Source organism: Schistocerca nitens, chromosome 10 (assembly GCF_023898315.1).
Source record: "Schistocerca nitens isolate TAMUIC-IGC-003100 chromosome 10, iqSchNite1.1, whole genome shotgun sequence".
Classification (NCBI taxonomy): domain Eukaryota; kingdom Metazoa; phylum Arthropoda; class Insecta; order Orthoptera; family Acrididae; genus Schistocerca; species Schistocerca nitens.
Window position 1 is genome coordinate 125,974,864 of NC_064623.1, and position 10,828 is coordinate 125,985,691.

The following is a 10,828-nucleotide window of genomic DNA, read 5'->3' on the forward strand; positions in this document are numbered from 1 at the left end:
ATACCAAGGAAACAATAGCTACAACTCCGAAAAGTGGAATCAGACATTTCCCTTGACCTATGTAGCTCAAATGCAGCTCTTAATACCTACCAACTATAATAATAATAATAATAATAATAAAGAAAACAATGTAAACTTCACACACCAACATAACTCAAAAAACACCACAAAAACCAAAACTTTCAACAACTCGAAAACCCAAAAACTCCTATACACACCAGATCAATTAAAAGCAACCGAAGTACGATAAATGTAAACCGGACAGAACATCAGAATTACTACAGAATAAAACAAAAATAAAAGTTTATTACCAACAAAATCACCTAGGTTGACCGCCGCTACCGCTACCACTACACACACACACACACACACACACACACACACACACACACACACACACACACACACACAACTAATCGAACCTAATAAAATGCCACACACATAAAAAACCATAACTGAAAAATGCAAATATTTCCAAATCCACATCCACAATGCAGCACTGGCTACCCATACTCCAATAAACCCATGTTACCACAGTGATAACCAAGACTCAAATGAACCCAATATCTCATGTTAAACTCAACATGTGAAGATCCACTACCAGAGAGCGCCATCAAATACAACAACCTGACATCTACAAACACAAAACAATTCAAAAACACACACAATATCATTATGTCATGGGTCAAAGAAGACAGGTGGAATCGAACACTTCCAATGGCCCCTTAACTTAGTTCCTACCTCACGTAGATAGACAGGTTGTGACGACAAGGATGAATAGTTCTGAAAAATAAGATTAGTGTTTCACTTTTAAAAGTGTTAATCAGCAGTAGGGCCTCCTGGGATTTTGCTTCCTTCACTGTCAGTAGTGACCAGCCATACTGTTTCTTCATAAAACAATTCCTTAATAACTTCATTGTTTAATATGTGGATTCTTGCACTGATGTCACCTCACGTGTAAGATTGTTCCGCCTATTGTTATCTAGACAACAAACTTCAACTCTAAGACATAACATCACGGTACATAAAAAGATTTTTACATGTTAGTCTGAGAACATGGACAGTGACTAAGAAGGCATAGCCTAGAATTACACTTACTTTAAGGTTTCAAAATGTCACAACCCCTTTCTTCTGTCATTTATCAGATCTTTAACCTCTGGCAACAATCTGTTAATATAAAAACTGCACTGTTTTTAGAGTTCATGTTAAACCACAGACCTCTCTATAACTGACTGGTTGGGGAAAGGCAAGACAAAGAACTGGTTATGAACTGTTGTGTCCAAATCAATCTTTGAAATGCCAACAGCAGCATTAGTTAAAAATGTGATAACAAGCTTATGAACGACAACACCCTTAAAGAGGTGGAGATATAAGACTTACAGAACCGACCAACTGCTCACGTAACTAATAACACGAAAACATTAGCGACATAAAATGCTAGAGACTAACAGGATCTCTGTGGATAAAGGTAGTTTGGGGCCCGGGGTGTTCTTTCTATTAATCCTTGGAACATATTAAAAACTTGAAAATACCAGACCATAATTTGAAAATGGAGCCTCACATAGGTACTTAAATGTACCTATGGAATGACCTACCAACCCAACCTATCCTAGATATATGTTTACACTAGTCTACAGATCAGCCTGTCAATGTAAATGAACACATATATACATCTTGTATACCACAAGCATTCCCCCAGTCGAACACCATCTCCAGTAAGCCTAGACTTAAGGTACACCTAGCAAACAAAACGGTCCAAGCTACCTACCACAAAAAATAAACATATTATGATCAAAACACACTCAAAATATTTCACTGAAACAAACAAAATATCCTAGATGCCATATGACATCACACTTCATATAGGCTACCTATGGCTCATGTTGTTCACTGGACTCCAAACAGGTTTAGTATTATTATTTTACACATTTATTACTTAGTCCAGTTTCTTGAAGAAGTTTCACGAGGTTATCATGGTTAACTTTGTCAAATTAACTTCCAAAGACATCCTTTTCATAGCGATATTCTTGAATACTGGTTGTTTCTCAGATTCCAAACCCACTTCAGAATATCAGCTTAGTGCTTTCTGGGGTTTACATATTAGCTGCACAGTCAAGTTATGCTGCCAAGACCTTACCAATGATTCACGCTACAATAAAAATAAAACTTATTCACAATTCCAATTACAATAGCTACACATTTCATGTAGCGGTATTCGTAAATACAAACCTTTTACATATTTGGTTCAGATGACATAATGGCAATGTGTCACAATTATTTCGATGTGAGCAATGAAAACTCACGTAAAACAAGACTGCGATAAAATGCGTGATAAAATAAATATACCGAGGTCTAGAAATAAGCATGATTACACATAAAAGGAATGATTAATACAGTTCAATATTAAAAATGTGTATTCAACAAAACCATAGTCCTACAGAACTGGAGGGGTGCGAAGGTAATGGTTTTATTTCATCAGTGAAATTACATACCGGTACTGGATGTTACTAATTCTCCTGAAACCATCAAATAAATGATTACAAAGTTAATTTACCGGTTTTTCTCCCCCGGAATCCAAACCGTCAAACAGTATACATAATGACAATGGTATAAGACAACGAACGGAGCTTATTTTAGGACGCATTTTCATCAATTTTTTGACGTTATGAATCGTAATAGTCCTGGACACGTCTTTTACAAGAATCGAATAATTTGTAGCAGTACAACGGCAATAATAAATGCTTGCAACTAGCAAGTAATCGCGGAACCAAACTTCGAACACACAAATAACTTCTTAACGCGATACGATTACATGACAACAGACACCATACGCATACACAAAATAACAAACCTAGATAAACACAGCACCGGATTTCGTACGCCTCCAAATAAACTGCTTTTCAGAGATTGTATTTTAATAAATGAAGACATACCGGAGCAGTGGATTTTAATAATACCCACATCAAAGACAACAAAGCAACAGAACTACGCACTAGAACAAGCCAGTTTATTTATTTAATTTAAAATGTGAAGGAAAAAAAGAGTTGTTATTTGCTGACATGAATCCATGGCTTTTTAGATTAACATACTAACTGGGGGCATTTGATGACAGAATTAAAAATCATTATTGCATTACACTAATAACTAAAAAAAAAATTTCCAGTAACTTACCTCTGCTTATTAGAATCCGCTTATAAAAATGTGCACAGTGTGCACTAGAAATATGTGTAGAAGAATGAAACTCAAGGAGAAAATACGAATTGCTTTGGAAGTAAAGGATACTTATTGTCAATGTCACTCTATCGTAAATTTTAAATATCATTTTTACAGCTTAATACTTCGGTTGCTATTATTGGCTCATTGTAATACGAGAGTTTCTTACTTAAATTTAAACAGAGGCACATTTTCGTAGTGTTGTTTGGCTGTTTTAGTCACTCAGTACAAAACACCGTCCTAGATTCTTACCTAGTTTCAAAAAATGGTTCAAAAGGCTCTGAGCACTATGGGACTTAACTTCTGAGGTCATCAGTCCCCTGGAACTTAGAACTACTTAAACATAACTAACTTAAGGACATCACACACATCCATGCCCGAGGCAGGATTCGAACCTGCGAACGTAGCGGTCGCGCGGTTTCAGACTGTGGCGCCTAGAACCGCTCGGCCACAAGAACCGGACCTTCTTTCAGCTGTCAAGATATATAAACCGTGTAGTCTTCCGGCGTAAACGTCTTGCTTTTAGCTGAGGCCAAAAGAGGAAATTAAGGACTAAGTCCTAACTCCCTTGTCCAACCAGCATCCCAGTTCACATCACGTGAGAGAAAAAAATATGTAATTTCCATCGAACCCAACTTTTACTGTTTATTAACAAAAAAAAATGTTCTAACGATATGAGAAAGTGGCCTGTTCCCTCAAAATGCTACTGCAACTTTTCTGAAGTGTATAATCCTCGACTGATTTGCCAGATTTATGCATTCTGTAATCTCACTAAATAACTCAAGGAAAATAACAGAGACAGTTCTATCCTTCTCCAATCCGTGAATGTATCATGTCTTCAGTGAATTCGGCACCGACAGGACATTACGAATTTTACTTTTTTAAATGTCCAACCATACATGCATATTTCCATGTCCATTTTTGTTTGTACAGCACCAATGATACACATAGCTTTTAACTTATTTTTTTGGCAGTGCACTGTTAGTATTTGCGAGAACAAAAACTGCTGCACAAGCTCTGCAGACAACAAATGTGCTCTTACAAAACATCAAAAAATTGTTCTTCGACAATAAAACGAAAACGAATGAAGAAATAACACAACAAAATCTAACATGCAGCCTTACAAATGTTGCATACCACGATAATATGGAGACTATCAAACTGCTGGGATTCCTGATTGACAGCAAATTAATAATGAATGAGCAAGTAGTGTATGTGTGCTCCCAGCTCTCCGATGTGCTGTCTGCAGAAAGTAAGTTGACATTCGCCGACGTGGCTTATTGGAACGACTGTAAATGGGAAATGCCTCCACTGTCGCTTGCTTCAGCCACCGCGCCGAGTGTCAACTTAGTTTGAGCGTACAGTAATATACCTTCTGAGGAGAACAGAAGGTGTATTAGCTGACCCACACCTTACACCAGTGCATTATGCACTATTTCATAGCCACATCAATTATGGCCTTTTGTTAGGGAGATACTCTGAAGGCTGCAAGAATGTGGCAGTGCTACATTAAAAAAGCAGTCAGAATCATTGCATCAAGCTAAAGACTGTAGCACTGCAAGCCTATGTTCACCCAATTAGAAATAATGACAATCTACATCCAGTATGTGTTTTTATGCCACATCAGTGTAAAAGAAAACCAAGGTGTTATCTGCATGAGGCAAGACATACATAATCATGAAAGGAACATTGATACACTATGTTGTCGACTGTCTAGAACACAAGATAGTTTTTCAATGGTTGCTTTAAAAATATTCAACTCATTGCCCCAGAAGTGCAGTTCCTGTCACCAGGACCATTCAAAAGGAAAACTGCACAAGATATGAAAGAGTAATCTCTCTCTCTCTCTCTCTCTCTCTCTCTCTCTCTCTCTCTCTCCACACACACTAACACACACACACACACACACACACACACAAACACTGAAGCGCCAAGGAAACTGGTATAGGCATGTGATTTCAAATACAGAGATATATAAACAGACAGAATATGGCAATGCCTATGTAAGACAAGAAGTGTCTGGGGAAGTTGTCAGATCGGAACCTACTGCTACAATGGCAGGTTATCAAGATTTAAGTGAGTTTGAACATGGTGTTATAGTCGGTGCAAGAGCAATGGAATACAGCAGCTCTGAGGTAGCGACGAAGTGGTGATTTCCCCATATGACCGTTTCATGAGCATATGGTGAATATCAGAAATCTGGTAAAACATCAAATTTGCGACATCACTGTAGCTGGAAAAAATCTTACAAGAATGGGACAAACGACGACTGAAGAGAAGCGTTCAGCGTGACAGAAGTGGAACCCTTCTGCAAATTGCTGCAGATTTCAATGCTGGGCCATCAGCGTGCAAACCATTCAATGAAACAGCATCAGGAGGGGCTTTCGGAGCCAAAGGCCCACTTGTGTATCGTTGACGACTGCACAACACAAGTATTTACACCTCGCCAGGGCCCGTCAACAATGACTGAGACCATGTTGCCTCTTTTCAAATTGTATCGAACGGATGGACATGTATGAGTATGGAGACAACCTCATGAATTCATGGACCCTGCATGTCAGCAGAGGACTGTTCAACCTGGTGGAGGCTCTGTAATGGTGTGGGACGTGTGCGGTTGGAATGAAATGGGACCCCTTATACTTCTAGATAGGATTCTGACAGGTGACACATATGTAAACATCATGGCTACCTGCATCCATTCATGTCCATTGTGCCTTGGAAAAATCCAGCAGGTCAATCAGACACCCCACACATCCAGCACTTCCGCTGGCCTCCAAACTCTCCAGGCATGAACATGTTTGGGCATATCTGGGATGCGTTGCAACAGGCTCTTCAGAACAGCTTCCACCCCATCATACTCTAACAGATTTATGGGCAGTCCTGCAGGATTCATGGTTTTATTCCTTCCAGGACTACTTTAGACATTAGTTGAGTCCATGCCACATCGTGCTGCGAAACTTCTGCATGCTCGCGGGGGCCCTACCCGATATTAGGCAGGTGTACCAGTTTCTTTGGCTCTTCAGTGTGTGTCATATATATTTACTTATATATATATGAAAAATGATAAATAACTCCTGCATATGTAATCTTTACGGAGTCTGTCCAGTCATGACTGGTAAAAGATGCAGATCCAGAAATTAAAAACATCAAGTTACTGGTATTTCTATAAATACATTAACTTTGCACACCTTTTGTTATGGAAGTAAGAGCTCCAGAAACCAAGGGCTCTTAGTTCTATTTTGCACATATATCTGCTTGATTAATTCTCATTAGTTGGAAAATAATATTGTGGAAACATGGAACCTACCACCCCAAGAAATGACAGTGAGAAGATGGATGTCATGTAAAAATAAGCAAACACTGCAGAAAGTGCTAGATTCCCAATTTCTGGAATAGACAGGAATATTTATGTGTCTCTACATCAGTCGAACAGAACGAATACGATATTTTGGTAAATTCCATAAGTGGACTAAGTCTGCCACAGCAGCTTGTATTCGAGATGACTGTAACTCTGCAAAATCATCTGAAAGGAAAAAAGATCAAGGTCAATTAGAAATATTCGCTTTCTATCTAATCAAGTGCTTCAGATGAAGAATTTTTCATTTATTTATTTATTATACACCTTTATGCATTAAAAATGCAACCAACATCATCATTTGTGTACACAGACATAGCAATACAATTATATAAATAACAAACACATTCTAAAAAATATTTTCAATAATTACTGTCGGACATTAAATTGTCCATCATACTGCACATGATGTATTCTGTAGAATCACACACATAAGTTTAATGTAATGAAACCATATTAGTGTCTTAGATAATTTTTAAAGCCTATTTCGAACTCTTCTATTGTATAAAATGTTTTTTCTCTCAAGCCACTTCTGTGCGACATTTTTAAACATATTGGTGACACATTGTGTGCCTGTAGTGACAACGTATTAAACTGTTTTACCCTCATGTATTTGTAACTGTCTAGAGTTTCCTTAAGTCTAGCGACTGTGATGTCCGTCTTCTGCTGTAGGTGTGTATTATATTGACGGGCCACATGGCTACACTGCGGGGTCCGAGGCACCTTGCCCACAGTTCCTGCAGCTCCCCCCCCCCCCCCATCAGAGGTTCATGTCCTCCCTCGGGCATGGATGGGTGTGTTATCCTTAGCGTGGGATAGTTTAAGTTAGATTAAGTAGTGTGAAAACCAATGACCTCAGCAGTTCGTCCACATAGGAACGTACCACAAATTTCCAAAATTACATCGATGGATAGAGTGTTTTAGTTTGTAATAGTGTTAGTTTTCTTTTGTATGTATTAGACAACATAATATGAAGAGGGATGTAGCTGTTGATATTTTCATTTTTTTTAAATAGGTTTTTCAAGACTCATTATTTATAGCCCCACAGATGCATCTGAACTCCTTATTTTTACCAAATGTGATCTTTTGTTGCTCCAGGGAAATTCCTCAATAACACAATGGCATGTCAATTGTGCTTGGAAAAAGGTATAGTATGCATTTAGCAATAGCTTATCATTAATACATGACCTTAGTTTACCTAACAAATATGTAACACATACTAAGTTAGTAGAGATATATTTGGTATAATTCTTCCATGTTAATTTCGTGTGAAGACAGAAGTCAAGAAGTTTAGCTGAAGCAGTCATTGCCATCCTCTTTAATTGATAAGCTAAAGAGAATATTTACAGTTTGTCACAATTAATACAAAATTCATTGAGATGGAACCACTTACTGGATGCTCTGAAATGATCCCTACTTTACAGCATTAATGCTCCTCAATTTTTACCAGCTGGAACAAAAGTGGTACCATCATAACCTAAATTTTCACATAGTAATCACTGGTTATGACATAACGTATCATGAGTGACTAAAATTAGGAAGTTTATGTTATGTGGCTGGCAGTTGGCTGAAATCAGAAATTAGTGGCTGGTGTTTGGTTGAAATCAGAAATCGGTCATGTGGCATCCCTCACTCACTAATTTTGAGACACAGTATTGTATTCATCATATTTCGTTGTTTCCATGTTATAACTTGGATTTTTTGACAGTCTGCAATTTGAAGGCAACGACAAATAGAAGATATATCACAAATACATCACTCTATATACGGTTAGAGATGTGTTGTTACAGAACTGAAAGAAGTAGGATAGTATCCTGGAACGCACTAACACCTTTTCTCTCCAGCTTTGCTTTAGTAACACATTCTGGGTCTTCTTATTTATGTAAGTGAAGCGTGTCCCACAATATTCGATGTTATTTGCATGGAATGAGTTTCTTCTTTTTCATGGCTTCAATCTGATTAAAAAATGAACGATGAAACTGCTTCTAGTGAAACAACCAGTAAAGACATTTATATCATATGAAATTTATATTTTTTCTTATCACAAATAATTGACTTTTTTTTAATATGTCGCGATTCCTGAGGGTGTGGTTAGGTAGGAACCTACAAGTAAAGCTTAAATTACTGCGAATGAAACGAGCAGCAATCATATTTAGAGTCTTGCTTGTTACCAGTACTTTGTGGTTTCTTTGAAATAAGCCACGATTTTTGAGAGTGTGGTTATACAGAAACCTAAGAGCACAGCTGATACTGGTGCAAATGAAATGAGCAGCAATCATATTTATAGTCTTGCTTGTCATAAATATTTAGTTATGATCGACTCTTTAGCAGCGCTTTCATAAATGTGGTAGTTAAGACAAAGAGCACATTACACTGTGAGAGAAAGACATCATGTCACAGTCTGATTTCATCCAAATGCCAGCCACACATTGTGGTACTTTCTGATTTCAGTCACTCAAAGCATAAGAAACAATCCCTAATACAACATAAAAATGCTATCAATTTATTGTGTCTTTTCATATAAATCTTTTCACTTATATCTACTTTATCAGCTTTCACTTTGTAATTTAAGTTTACTTATTTAGAAAATATCATCAGCATTACTAACATTTAGTGGAAATCAAAACCACCCACAGTAACATTATGTATGTGGAGGATGGCTTCTATGGACTAATTCCACTAACTCTGATACGAAAGTGTGTTTCACTTTGCTTTTTGGTACTTTCGTTAAATATAGTTTTTAAGCATCTGAGATATATTAAACAAACTATGAGGTCAAAATGCCGTGATGGAGGTGATCTGATTAATCTAAAAGAAGATGTTTTAGTCATTATTAATTAACTAAAACAGAAATAAGGATGTAGCAGCAAATTTCGAGATAACATAACCTTACAAAATCCGACGCCTAATACGTAATGTGCTAATCAGATACAGTCTTTTGATATACCAATTAAATTATGTAAAATTTTGATTTTGTAGTAATTTAGTCAATATATTACAAACACGATTTGCCTCCAAACAACAGAGACAGAGTGTAAGGATACCTGAACATCATTTTGGTTGTATTTGAAATTGTTTAAACGATAATTAGATTGAAAAGTCATTGTGTAATTCTAACCTGACGCCATAAGAATGACATTACACATCACCATTGTAAAATGAGCTGTTATAGGCAGTTATCTACTAACCAACTAATAAGGGACACATTTGTTTGGTTTGACAGCTTCGGATGACAGTGTGTATTTTCTTTTCTGAGCTATGATATGGTGCAAACATTGATGGCAGCCATGTTTAAATGCAGCAAATGTGGATGTTTGCAGAAATTTATTCAGGAGTGGTCAAGGTTTTAAAATTTTCGTATTTGATATGACTTATTCTATGGCCCTCAGCAGACGATTATACCCAAAGAATAAATTTTAACATGCTATTATCAGTTTTATTGTATCTCAAAGCATTGGTAGTTGACTCAGTATATTTTGAAGGACACGCTACTTTCATAACCCAAAAGGCAAGCATATTTCATAAATAAATGCAAAGTAAATATTTTTGTACTAGTAATAATGAATATGGATACATTCTTTTCGGTTAAACGATCGAAAATGACATCTGCATATGATTCAACAAATCAGGAAATTATGGCAGAAAATATTTTCATTCATATAGTGATAATATTTAGCTTGTCACTGAATACTACAATAGAACGAAAAAGTCAGACTGGCTATGTAAACCTTGTTGGATATGACAAAACTAACCGTAAAAAGTGTGATTGATTAAAATAGGAACTTTGAAGTCATCTGGCTTACAAAATGTAAAGTCTGATGATGTGAATGTATTTATTAGATTATTTTCACACCATCCAGTGTTTCGGGCCGACCTGTATAATTAAAGTAAACCGAAGTTTCTTTTTTGGTTTATTTGGATAAAGTGCAACCCACAGTCAGCATTCTAAGCTCCCAAAAAAACTTAAGTTAACCAGTAGAACTGACTTAACAGCCAAGAACTGAAGAAACAAGATGATAGTCTAACCCCAGGTTGTCACAATATTGTGCAAAATGCCTGCTGCACTTCAGGGTTCATAACTCTATAACTACATGTAGGCAATGGGTTTGCCACAGTGGTAACACCGATCCCTATTGGATGACCCAGGTTAAGTGCTGTAGAGCTTGGCTAGCACTTGGATATGTTACTGTCCGTGTCTGCCAAGTGCTGTTTGCAAGTGGGGTGCATCCAGCAGGTAGTTTGGAGAATTTAAAAAGGGAA

The 10,828-nt window shown here is 37.0% G+C and overlaps 1 protein-coding gene across 4 annotated transcripts in view; it reads right to left on the minus strand.

Annotated features, from left to right (window-relative positions):
* Positions 1-3,194, minus strand: part of LOC126210457 (sex-regulated protein janus-A-like) — a 50,584-nt gene extending 47,390 nt beyond the window's left edge. Inside the window, exon 1 of one of the 4 annotated variants that reach the window (XM_049939690.1) lies at positions 3,172-3,194. Coding sequence is in view for 2 of the 4 variants with exons in the window: in XM_049939688.1 (XP_049795645.1) it covers positions 2,230-2,366 (137 nt within the window). In the remaining 2 variants the exon portion in view is untranslated. Of the gene's footprint in view, positions 1-2,229; positions 2,382-2,851; positions 2,963-3,171 lie in introns of those variants that run through there. The other 3 variants (XM_049939689.1, XM_049939691.1, XM_049939688.1) reach the window with 3 other exon arrangements.
* Between the last annotated feature and the right edge of the window lie 7,634 nt (positions 3,195-10,828).